This window comes from Mytilus trossulus, chromosome 13 (assembly GCF_036588685.1).
Source record: "Mytilus trossulus isolate FHL-02 chromosome 13, PNRI_Mtr1.1.1.hap1, whole genome shotgun sequence".
Classification (NCBI taxonomy): domain Eukaryota; kingdom Metazoa; phylum Mollusca; class Bivalvia; order Mytilida; family Mytilidae; genus Mytilus; species Mytilus trossulus.
This window is the reverse complement of record NC_086385.1, coordinates 15,292,054-15,302,964: the sequence shown is the minus strand read 5'-3', so window position 1 is coordinate 15,302,964 and position 10,911 is coordinate 15,292,054. Positions and strand designations below refer to the sequence as shown.

General features: G+C 32.9%; 2 protein-coding genes across 3 annotated transcripts in view; one reads left to right on the top strand and one right to left on the bottom strand.

Annotated features, from left to right (window-relative positions):
- Positions 1-1,046: 1,046 nt before the first annotated feature.
- Positions 1,047-4,147, bottom strand: LOC134694576 (uncharacterized). 2 transcript variants are annotated; one of them, XM_063555591.1, is made up of 3 exons: positions 4,049-4,147; positions 2,857-2,911; positions 1,047-2,210 (listed from the first exon to the last, which is right to left on the bottom strand). In XM_063555591.1, exons 2-3 carry the CDS (start codon positions 2,900-2,902, stop codon positions 1,060-1,062), a joined length of 1,197 nt encoding a protein of 398 aa, XP_063411661.1. In that variant the 5' UTR covers positions 2,903-2,911; positions 4,049-4,147; the 3' UTR covers positions 1,047-1,059. The 2 variants fall into 2 exon arrangements, with proteins under 2 accessions (XP_063411661.1, XP_063411662.1); XM_063555592.1 differs by having other exon boundaries at positions 1,047-2,183.
- A 4,763-nt stretch (positions 4,148-8,910) lies between these two features.
- Positions 8,911-10,911, top strand: part of LOC134695415 (cell migration-inducing and hyaluronan-binding protein-like) — a 33,164-nt gene continuing 31,163 nt past the window's right edge. The window contains exon 1 of the mRNA XM_063556658.1: positions 8,911-9,053. Coding sequence (XP_063412728.1) covers positions 8,934-9,053 — 120 coding nt within the window. The 5' untranslated portion in view covers positions 8,911-8,933. The remainder of the gene's footprint in view (positions 9,054-10,911) is intronic.

The following is a 10,911-nucleotide window of genomic DNA, read 5'->3' as shown; positions in this document are numbered from 1 at the left end:
TTTTGGCTGTGTAAAAGCACAATTCGTTTTGATTTGAAGGTTTTATAAAAAAAAATAACTTGGAAACTTGAGGTTACATGGTTACTTAATCTTATAGATATGGAAACAAATGGTGAGACTTTGATTGGTTAACCTCCATTGATGGTTTTTATCAAATGCAATTAAATGTTATGAGAAATTTAGTCTGTAGTATTTGACAGGAGTAAAACTTTACTTATGCCAAATATTTTTTTATTTGAAAAAAAAGATAAATTCTGCATAACTTTTTGTGAAATGTCAATTTAATAAAGATAACGATGGTTCTTACAAACATTGACATGTACACATACTGGTGTGTACAAACATTGATGCGTACAAATTTTGACTTTTTCAAACATTGGTGTGTACCAAAATTGATGCACATAAACATTGTTTTGAAAAGCAAAGTTATTTATGCATTTATTTGTGCCTAGTGTTCTTGCGTTTGTTTTTACTGTATTTTTGTCATGAAGGGTAATCCTGTTAGAGATACTTTTGTTAACATCGCATATAAGCGGGGGGTTTGGTTTGCTATAACACATGGTTCAACTAACCAAAATCATGGTTCTGTACCAAGTCTGGAATAAGGCAGTTGTTATAAAATAGTATTGTAAAAAAATAATACCTATAAATAAATTGTGAAGGAGACAACAACGCGACGAAAGAGCAGACAACAGACGAAGGCCACCAATGGGTCTTCAACGCAGCGAGAAAATATCGCACCAGAGGTGGTTATCAGCTGAATGTTTGTTTTTGTTGTTGTTGCATTTAAGTCTTTCTGTTGTTGCATTGTTTTCCTCCTATAGTTGATGTGTTTTGGCTTCTTTTAGTTTGTTACCCGGATTTTTTTTAATTCTCTTAATCGATTTATGACCTCCGAACAGCGGTATACATTTGTACTACTGTTGTCTTTATTTGGTACACAGTTTACATGTTTTAATTTTTGCACCGTATAATTATTCTATACTCTTTAGTACCGAATTTTTTCAATAGCTTAATCTGTGAAGACAAATATTAGAGAAAACAAATCAATTCAAAATTTTAATCATCAGAATTATACTGGACACACTGTTGAATAATGTCCAGAAACCGGTTCGTGACCTTCATTTCCTCGTCATGGAATTCTTTCATCATTCTCATTCGGTCATCTTCACGTATTTTCTGTTCCTCTCGGTATTTTTCGAAACTAGCCAATAATGTTTGTAAGTCGTTATTTTTGCTTTTTTTAATTCGTTCTTGTCTGGATTCATTTTCAGAACTCGAACGTTTCCTGTCATTACAAAGGTCAATAACAGATGTATTTTGATAATTATGGCGACCGTTTTCGGTGGGGTGTGATAATGGTGCTGTCGTGGTTTGTATGGGACTAGGAGGTGGATTTCTCTGTTGAAAACTAGATGATTGGTGACTGGATAGACGCCTCTCGGTATGATTGTCTGATGCTTTCTGTAGTCCAAGACTCTGTCCTTGTGAAATTTGTTTGTTGCCACTAGAGCTATTTCGTTGTGCGGAAGCTTCTAATAGCATGGATGCAGAAACATAGAACTGACTATTTGGACTAGAATTTGGTACAGAATGTGCTGGTGTATTATTCGATCTTTTATCAAAGGGTGATTCAGAGTTCGTTTGAGGAAGGGGTGAATGTTGAGGTCCTTGTTGGCGTTGTGTAGGAAATCGATATGCGGAGTGATCGGTAGGTGGAGAGGTTATAGAAGAACTTCTTTCTTTTCCTTCAGAAACTGGCACCACTTGTACGTTATTGGCATTCGGTATCAGACGAATCGGCGATGGCTGGAGATTCACTGGTGTCTTTCCATCGTCAATACCAATCTGCATCTGAAAAATCTCGTGTAACTCGGAAAAGAATGCGCATGTTCTAGACATATTTCCAGTCATGCAATTATGCTGAATTGTATTCCTGTAACTAGTTTTCAGGTTCAAAAATTTTCTTTCACAACGATCTGCGTCAAAAGCGTATCCATTCTGTTGCATTACGTCTGCTATTTCCCGCCAAACCACTTTCTTTTTCACGTGAGGATTATTGAATTTCATTTGCTTTTCACGATAAAGTTTCAACATCAGAGCGGTTGCTGAGTCACACCATTTAAAATCCGACATAAGAACTGGACTTTCTGGTGGCATATTCTGAGATTGTTCGGCCATTTCTGCAAATAAATTAAACGATTTCTGATCTGAAATATAAAACACTCTAAGGTGAATAGTCATTCATACATAGAATAATTCTATTAATTAAATGTTTCGCCGCCTATGACAATATTTATTACTTTATTTAAATGTACTTTAATCCCCCAATCAAGCCAAACATCTAAATCATTTACTTTCTTTATTGTCACGTGAAATCATTTATGTGATTGAATTGCAGCAATTTTGGGCCCCATGACTTGACGGTTAAAAATATATTTATCATTTGGCAAGTTAAGTATATGTATATAATTTAGAAGGGGCAGGTGGCCGAGTGGTCGACCTAAGTAGGCCACCTAGTTAAATGTACCATTCTAAAATGAGGAGATGTGGTATGATTGATAAAAAAATCGCCACATAATAGTCAACAGTCATAAAAATCTTTTTGTATACAGATTAGACTGTTCGTTTTCTTGTTTCTTTGGTTTTACACTAGTAATTTTTATGCACTTTATAGCTTGCTGTTCGGTGTAATCCACGGAATCGTATTGAAGAGGGTACTTTGACCTATGATGGTTAACGTTTATACGTTGTGACTTGGATGGAGTGTTGTTTCATTGACACGCATACCACATCTTCTTATATCTATTGTCGTAAGCTTGCTGATCTTTAATTGACTCTCTTTTAAAATATTACCAATGCTATGATCTCCTTTACTCGATTCTTCATTCTGTTGGTCCATCTTTATCAACTAAAAATAAGAAAACAATATAGTTAGCAATTGTTAGTAAACGTGATGACGACGATAATGGATTATTTTGTAAGGTCCAGTGGCAAATATTACATGCATCATATAGAGGATGGAAGAGTGTATGCAATAGAGAATAATGGACCAAATTTAAAGAAAAAAAAAGAAAAAAAAAGAGAACAATGAGAAATAGGGTTAAAAATAAGGAATAGAGATATACAAGTTTTATTAAGATATTAAATTAGAATATTGGGCATAGTGAAAATGACCTAAAAAGCAAATGATACAGAAATGAATTAGGACCTAAAACTCATACCAATTGTGTATTCTTATTTTTTTTAAATCGTTTCCCTCTATTCTTTATAAATTAAGCCCACTATTCTCCGTTATTCCCTGTACTTTTTTCTCATTTTTTTTTCAACTTCTACCGTTCCTTCGTATTTATAATTTTGTATTTTATTTTTATATATTTATTTTTATTTTTATTTTTACTAACATGACTTAAACAAGGCAAATAAATACACGATGTCAAACAATTTAAAACACTTTTAAACAATTAAAATGTAGAAAGATACCCCCTTATCAACAGGTGCCTCCTTGGTTATTAGAATACAAATCCCATAAGTAATGTTTGTTTTCATTTATTACATACAATTAACTCTGTCACAATACATATTAATTTATCCGAACTTTCTCGAGTATGGTATTTTAAATTAATATGTAAATAATTATAAATAGATGTTTACCCTCAACATGGCCCCTCAATAAAATACAAAGTATTTACATAGAGATTCACAGAGCATGACGGATCAAGGCCAACATAATCATGTTCATTTTTAACATTTTTTGCATGCAGTGAGGACTTACTTTCTGATTAATCAATCGTGCATATATTGTAAATAAACAAAGTAAAACGGGTAACATATTGTTTACATAATGGCCTACTTATGATAAAATTATGATTATTGTGGTCTTTGTCACCTTGTAAAGTCGGTCGGGAAAAGGGGTCATTAAAATCATTTAAGCGTTGTCAGCCTTTTACGTGCATTTAATTTTGTCAGTAAATATTGTTTGTTGGAAATTATTATTTTACAAATGTTCCGGTTTATTTTGATACTGTAAATTGTATGATATACGTGCCTGATAAACAGAATGATCAGCTTCCTAAACACTACAAACATGATCCGCCATGTTGGAGAAAAACCAATTGATCATGATCGTGATGGGGGCTCCTGAAGGGTATTTTATATACTGGAAGTAAATCGTTTTGAAAATGCTCTAGAATACTAAAATATGTAAAAAAAAAAAAAAGAATGTTTGTATAAAATGAGTTCACAAAAAAAAAATAATTAAGAAACTAAAAATCCTGCGTCAAAATACTTTGCCATTCATAAATGATTAAATTGATTATTCATGTCAATATCGGATCTTGGTTATCGTATTTAATTGGTCAAATATGTTAAGTAATTTGAAGGACTGGTCATTGTTTCAAGGTTGAGAACCTTGGAGGAAACACTAGAATTTCTGTTATTTTTTTTCAAGTCGGCCCTACTTTGAAGAACGTTAATAATAAGTTCATAACCCCATCTTTCAAAGGCATTACAATTTCACCCCCTCCAATATTGATAAATATTTGTCAATACTAGTAATTTAGATCTTTATAACAAAATATTTGTATATATGATTTCTATAAATAATATGATATTGTTACAGAAGTAGATCAGGAGTTTAGATAGGAAGCGGATCAATAATTATTGAAAAGGGGGGGGGGGGATAATTCATGAAATTGAAATATATTCAAGCGAACGAAAAATATCGATTTTTTCCCGGAAAATCATGTCAATCATGCATAAAAATTAAAGGTGGATGAGGAACGAGGAGGGGGTGCTTCTCCGCCCTGGATTTGCCACTGTCAAAACTGAATAGGAAAGTTGGATGATGTGCCTGCCACAGTTTTATGGACATTTCCGTTGTGATCTCTTTTTTTTCACTGAATCGAAAGACGTGGAGTGATATTTACATGTAGACAATTGAAAATCTATTCAACAAACTTTTAATATTAAAAAAGAATAAATAGCAATCTTCATCATCAGGCGTCTATAAATGTCACATTACAGTCTTCAACGGACTAATATCTTTGACGTAGATTTTAATTGTAGTTCAAAACAAGTTCATTACTCGCGGTTGATCAATTGTCAAATCTAACTTGATCTATTGTTAATCTACTGTCGTTGTATGAACAATGCTATCTTCACGTGTTTAAGGTTGATTTTTCTAATCCCTCTTTTATAAACACCAATGTAATTAAGTTTACTAAATTTTATTAAGCAACTAATTCCAGCGTTATCATAAAACAAAAGTTTACATTGAATATTCTAAGTACCCCTTGTATTAAAACCTAGTTCAAAACCCAATTTCAGCTTATAAATCAAGTTCTCTCAGACTCAACTATCAATCAAAACTCCTGTGATAAATTCAGATTATGAGCGCAGTCTGCGAAAAAAATGACCCTTTTTTCTAAATATGCCCAGCCCTAGTGTCGACAAGATGAAAGACCTTGAGTGGTTACTAGTATACCTGCATATAAATACAAATACATGTATAAAAGTATTTAAACAAAATAATGTTTATATAATCAATACAGATAGTTTGACATAATTTCTTAATTCTTTATTTAAAAGCACTTTACGCCCATATGGACCAATGGCTTAAAACATTATACATAATATACAGTTTACATAAAACAATGAAAATAAACAATGGAGACACTTTGAACTATAATTTGTAGTGACTAGTATTTTACCATAGATGTTATACTAATAGATCAAAACTGTAAACCCTTCCGGGGCACATGGATTTATCCACAGTTGGCATTTGACGTCGATGTTATAGCGTTGCTCTGGTGTTTATTCACTGTAAACACTTTTAAACATCCTTTGCATCTGATCATTATTATGAGATTGTCTGTTTGGGACGCTGAAAGCAAATCAGAACGTTCAGTGTCAGTGGCGGATCCAGACGGAGGGAGGGGGTTGGGGCAAATGATGTTCTCCGTGACAACGTCTCAAATAATACACAGAAAAAAGGACGATCTTTCGAAAAGCTTGATTTACTTTAGAACTAAAGTTTATTGGTTGCAGCTTAACAAACAAATCAAATCAAACTTTTTATTGCCATATAAGCCAACTTATACGATTTGTGACAAAAACAACATTAACATAATGAAAGAAAAAAAAAATGCATAATCTTATTTAGCAAACTAATGAAATTAAGTCACTATAGTGAAAGAATGGAACGCTCTTTTGTGTATATGTATACAAAAAACGTTGACTGTGTACACATTTTTAGTATGAAGAGTTTTCATTCAAAATGCGCAGCGGTCAATGCCTTAACACATATCATTCTATCTGGTTGTTTTACTTCGTGTTGGTCCTTAATGTATGTTGTACTGTTATACCACTGTCCCAGATAAGGAGAGGTTTGGATTCCGCTAACATGTTTTACCCCGCAACATTATTTATGTATGTGCCTGTCCCAAGTCAGGAGCCTGTAATTCAGTTGAATTGTTTGACATTATACGGGGCCTTTTATAGTGGACTATGTTATATGGACTTTGCTCATTGATGTAGGCCATACGGTGACCTATAGTTGTTAATTTCTGTGTCATTTTGGTCTCTTGTGGACAGTTGTCTCATTGACAATCGTACCACATCTTCTTTTTTATATATGCAATATCTGTCATTAGAATTTAAATCTTCAAATTCAACCGATCTTATCACAACTGAGATGTGTAACTGTCGTAGATATCGTTTTCAGATTCACATGATGGCATTTATCCAATGAAGATGTCACAATGATAATTTGCCACACGTTAGTATACCCGGTAGATATAGACTGATCTATGTTTAGATTTGTTTATATTTGAGCGTCTTCATTTCTGTTTTCGTTTTTATTTGAAATGGTCTTTATTCCCTTTTCCCTATATTTAAGTACCCATTATTCTCTTTTTTCTATTGTGGTATATTTTTTCTATTCATTACTGTGTTGGACCAATTTTCTATACTCTTACATACTTGTCAAATAATTCTTTACTCTGTAAAACCTACTTAGATCCCCATATATAAAGAAAAAAGAAGTGCAATCACGACAAATTTGAATTATGCTTAGCTCAGCATTTTACGTCCGTGATCAAAACAACAACAGAAGAAAACACAACAAAAAAACACGTAACACTTTTACTAATCCATCTTCGGCAATAAATAGTGTCTATAACATTGAGAATGAGAATGTGAAATGTGTCAAAGAAATAACAATTCGCGCTAAAGAGCAGAAAACAGCACAAGGCCACCGATGGGTCTTCAATACAGCGAAAACAATCCGGCACCCGAGGTGTGACTTAGCTGGCCAATACAAATAAATATGTACTATAGTTTATTGTCATGGATTAAGGACATCAAACTAAACTCCAAAATATACAAATGAACTAAAATTAAAAATCATACAAAATTTACAAAGGACGTGCATAGGCTCCTGGCAGGACAGGCGCAAAAATGTGGTGGGGTTAATTAAACTTTTCTTGTGAGATCTCAACCCCCCCTTTATACCTCTAACCAATTTAGAAAAAAACAATAACACAGCAATACGAGCAGTATACAACTCAGTTTAAAAGAAGCATATGCATGTATTTATATAATGTCTAGGTTACGATCGTTAACATCTATATATATGATCTGAGGGTTAATAGCAGACAGATCGTGGCATTAAAAGCTAATTCTTGAATGGACATAACGCATTTATGATAATTTATTAGTTAAAATAATAACGCTAAATACAAAGCTAGGCAAACTTTGAAATCCAACTGGTACTTTATCTATGGTTTGAATTGTAGTGGGGGAGGGGAGAATAAAATTTGATAATATCGTTTATCGCTATTTTGTGCATTTTTTCTTTGATCTTTTTTTGTGATAATTTTCATATCATGCTTCTCGCTTGAGATGGAAAAATTATTGCTAAAAACTAAGGAGGCCACGTGGCGTTGCTAACGAAATTAACATTGAAATTGACAACGTCGTCATAGGTAAAATAGCGATAAACAGATTATCATTGGTCATCTCAACTCGATTGCTTTTCTCACTTTCGCTGTTCCAGCTCAAGCGAGAAAATCAATCTCGTTGAGATAATCAACGATAATCTATAAAGCACAGGAGTTTTAATTTTAAAAAAATGAGGCAGGATGACAATTTAGGTAACATGAAAAAAAATTCAGAATAAACAAAAAATGTAAAAAGTCAGGACTGAAAAGAATGTAAAGTAAATAAGCAAAGTAAGAGATTACAACTAAAAAAAAACCAGCACACAATTTTTCATTCTTGTCCCCCGTCCCCCATAAAAATCAAATGGAAGCTCCCCAAGAATCCCAGATGTCCGTAACACAAACTGGGTGCAAATTTGATACTGAGTGCAATTCGGGTACTGTGATGTTATATAAATGACGAAATATAAATTTTACAAAACAAAAACAATTTTGACATTGAACCCTTAATAACTTTACAATCTTATTTTTTTAATCGTTAAAATGACCATAAGATAGGGTCAGCACTTTTCAAAATCACGACTTCTAAACAATTATTTGCGTGTTTCATTTATTTATCAAAACATGTACGTCAATAACTTAACGTTAAGAAAATAATATCTCATGGTTGATTTAATTATAACATGGTACTTGGATAGCCAATGGCCCATCGGTGATATATATTCAATTAACTTTTAGAGGTACCATTTAGGATTTAGTACCTACCTTTAATTTGTTTTCATTGAATACAAACAGTAGACAGTAATACAATTTGCATTTTAAATTAATTCAAACTTATTAAGAAGCTTAATTATAATTTTACATGGTATTATTCAACAAACACATTTAAGAAGACATGGGTTTAAATTAAACCCGTGACGATCCTCATGACTATCTATAATATAAAAGATACCCAGTACCCCGAATTCGTTATAACGCAAAATCACCTTCAAAATGGAACAGTTAAAGTTCCTTTTCTATTTTATTTGGATTGCTACCTGTGCAGCAGAGTGTCCGGAATCTGATGCAAATTTACTGAAATGGAGCGATCATGCTGGAACGTGGAGCGGCTCGGTAAATATACTTACATCAAGAATTAAATAATATTCTTGCATTTTACAATAAACGACATTATAATAATTGGCCAATTTCAATATAATATTTTTTCGATTTGATTCAGTTTGGAGCCCTCTCTTGGGGGTTTTGGTAATGTGATTACATGGCCGTTTTCTTAGGGATTATTTGATAACCATACCAAATATTTAAAATCTGAGTTACTGTCTACAAAAAGTCCAAAACATCCTAAACAATCCAAAAACTTTCGTCCCGAGTCACTACAGTCGAGCACACACTAGAAGCTGTACTTATTATAGGTCCATTTTTATACTTGTTTTAACCAATATCTTTATCATATACTGATTTTAAGGAAATTGCTAGCACTGCATGCCGTACTTCCATGTCTTTTAATAGTCAGATATATTCAAAAGGGACAAGCTGCTCATTTTAAATAAAATTTCCATATGTTTGGCATTGAAGTAACAAAAAGGAACACTTTCCTTAATTGATAGACCAAAATTGTTAAAATTTAGATTTTTTTTATTGGATTGTCAAAAGTTCACAGATAATACGAACTGTTTATGGGTTGAACACTTGAAAAGTTCAGAAATGTATCTGATACTATTTTCTTAATTTTTGTGAATTGCGACGGAATGGTTGCCACAAAAAAACAAAAAAAGAACTTACATTTTTTTTGAATAATTGTATGCAGCATTTAATGAAAAAAAAAAAATACAATTAAGAAATAAGATCTGGTATAATGTCCGATGAAACAACTCTCCACAATAAATCAAATTACAGAACATAACATATATAAGTCACCTTGTGTCCTTCATCAATGAGTAAAACCTAAACCGCATAGTCAGCTATTAAAGGTCCCTATAAGACCAATGCAAAACCGTTTAGACGAGAAAATTAACGGCCTTATATGTACAAATAATGAACGAAAAACAGGCAAATACATAATGTGGCGGGCTTAAACTAGTTTAAAGGCGCAAACACTTCCCGCTCCATAAACATAGGATATTGGTGTAACAGTACAAAAAAAGAACACACTTTATTGTTTTAAAATGTCAGTTACGGTTGCAATAAATTATGAATTAATAGTGATAACTATGAAAATACAACCTCGAAGTTGTAAATAACGACTGAAAACCATTACAATTGTCCGTTTCAGAATCAAATGCATCCTGGGTAATATTTTCAAAAGTGTACACCAAAATGTCATGATTGGTTAAAATTGTAATAAACAATGGAAATTCGACCAACGACGTGACGTTATTTTCATTTTGGGGTACGAACAATGAAACTACCCATGATTCTTTAGATTCTGAAAAGGCTAATTGTCCTGGTGTAAAATTATCTAAGGAGATATTGGTCTGACTAGTTTTCCTACAGATTCATCTAAATATGTTTGAGATTACAAGAGTTGGACCATTAGAAACATTTTAATTTTGACGATTTTTTAATATTCACTGATAACTCATTCAAAAAGAAGATTAGTGTTATTTGGATTCTCTATATAAAAACCAACATGTTTAGTCAGCCTAACTAACTGAATTAATAAGAAAAAACGTAATTCCACATGTATATAGTACTACATGTATCATATAAACTTTGCATTGAAATTGAGAATGGAAATGGGGAATGTGTCAAAGAGACAACAACCCGACCATAGAGCAGACAACAGCAGAAGGTCACCAACAGGTCTTCAATGCAGCGAGAAATTCCTGCACAGGCTTCTGACTTGGGACAGGCGCAAAAATGCGGCGGGGTTAAACATGTTTATGAGACCTCAACCCTCCCCAAATACCTCTAGCCAATGCATTAGTTCATATTTTTTGTTTTTGTTTAGTGCTTTCCAAATTTCCGTAAA

What these genes read in the sequence shown, in the direction of transcription:
- LOC134694576 (XM_063555591.1), bottom strand. Translation starts at nt 2,902, where the DNA reads ATGGACCAACAGAATGAAGAATCGAGTAAAGGAGATCATAGCATTG. An exon ending in TAAAGGAGATCATAGCATTG is followed by an intron (nt 2,211 to 2,856) that starts GTAATATTTTAA and finishes TTTATATTTCAG; the next exon opens with ATCAGAAATCGTTTAATTTA.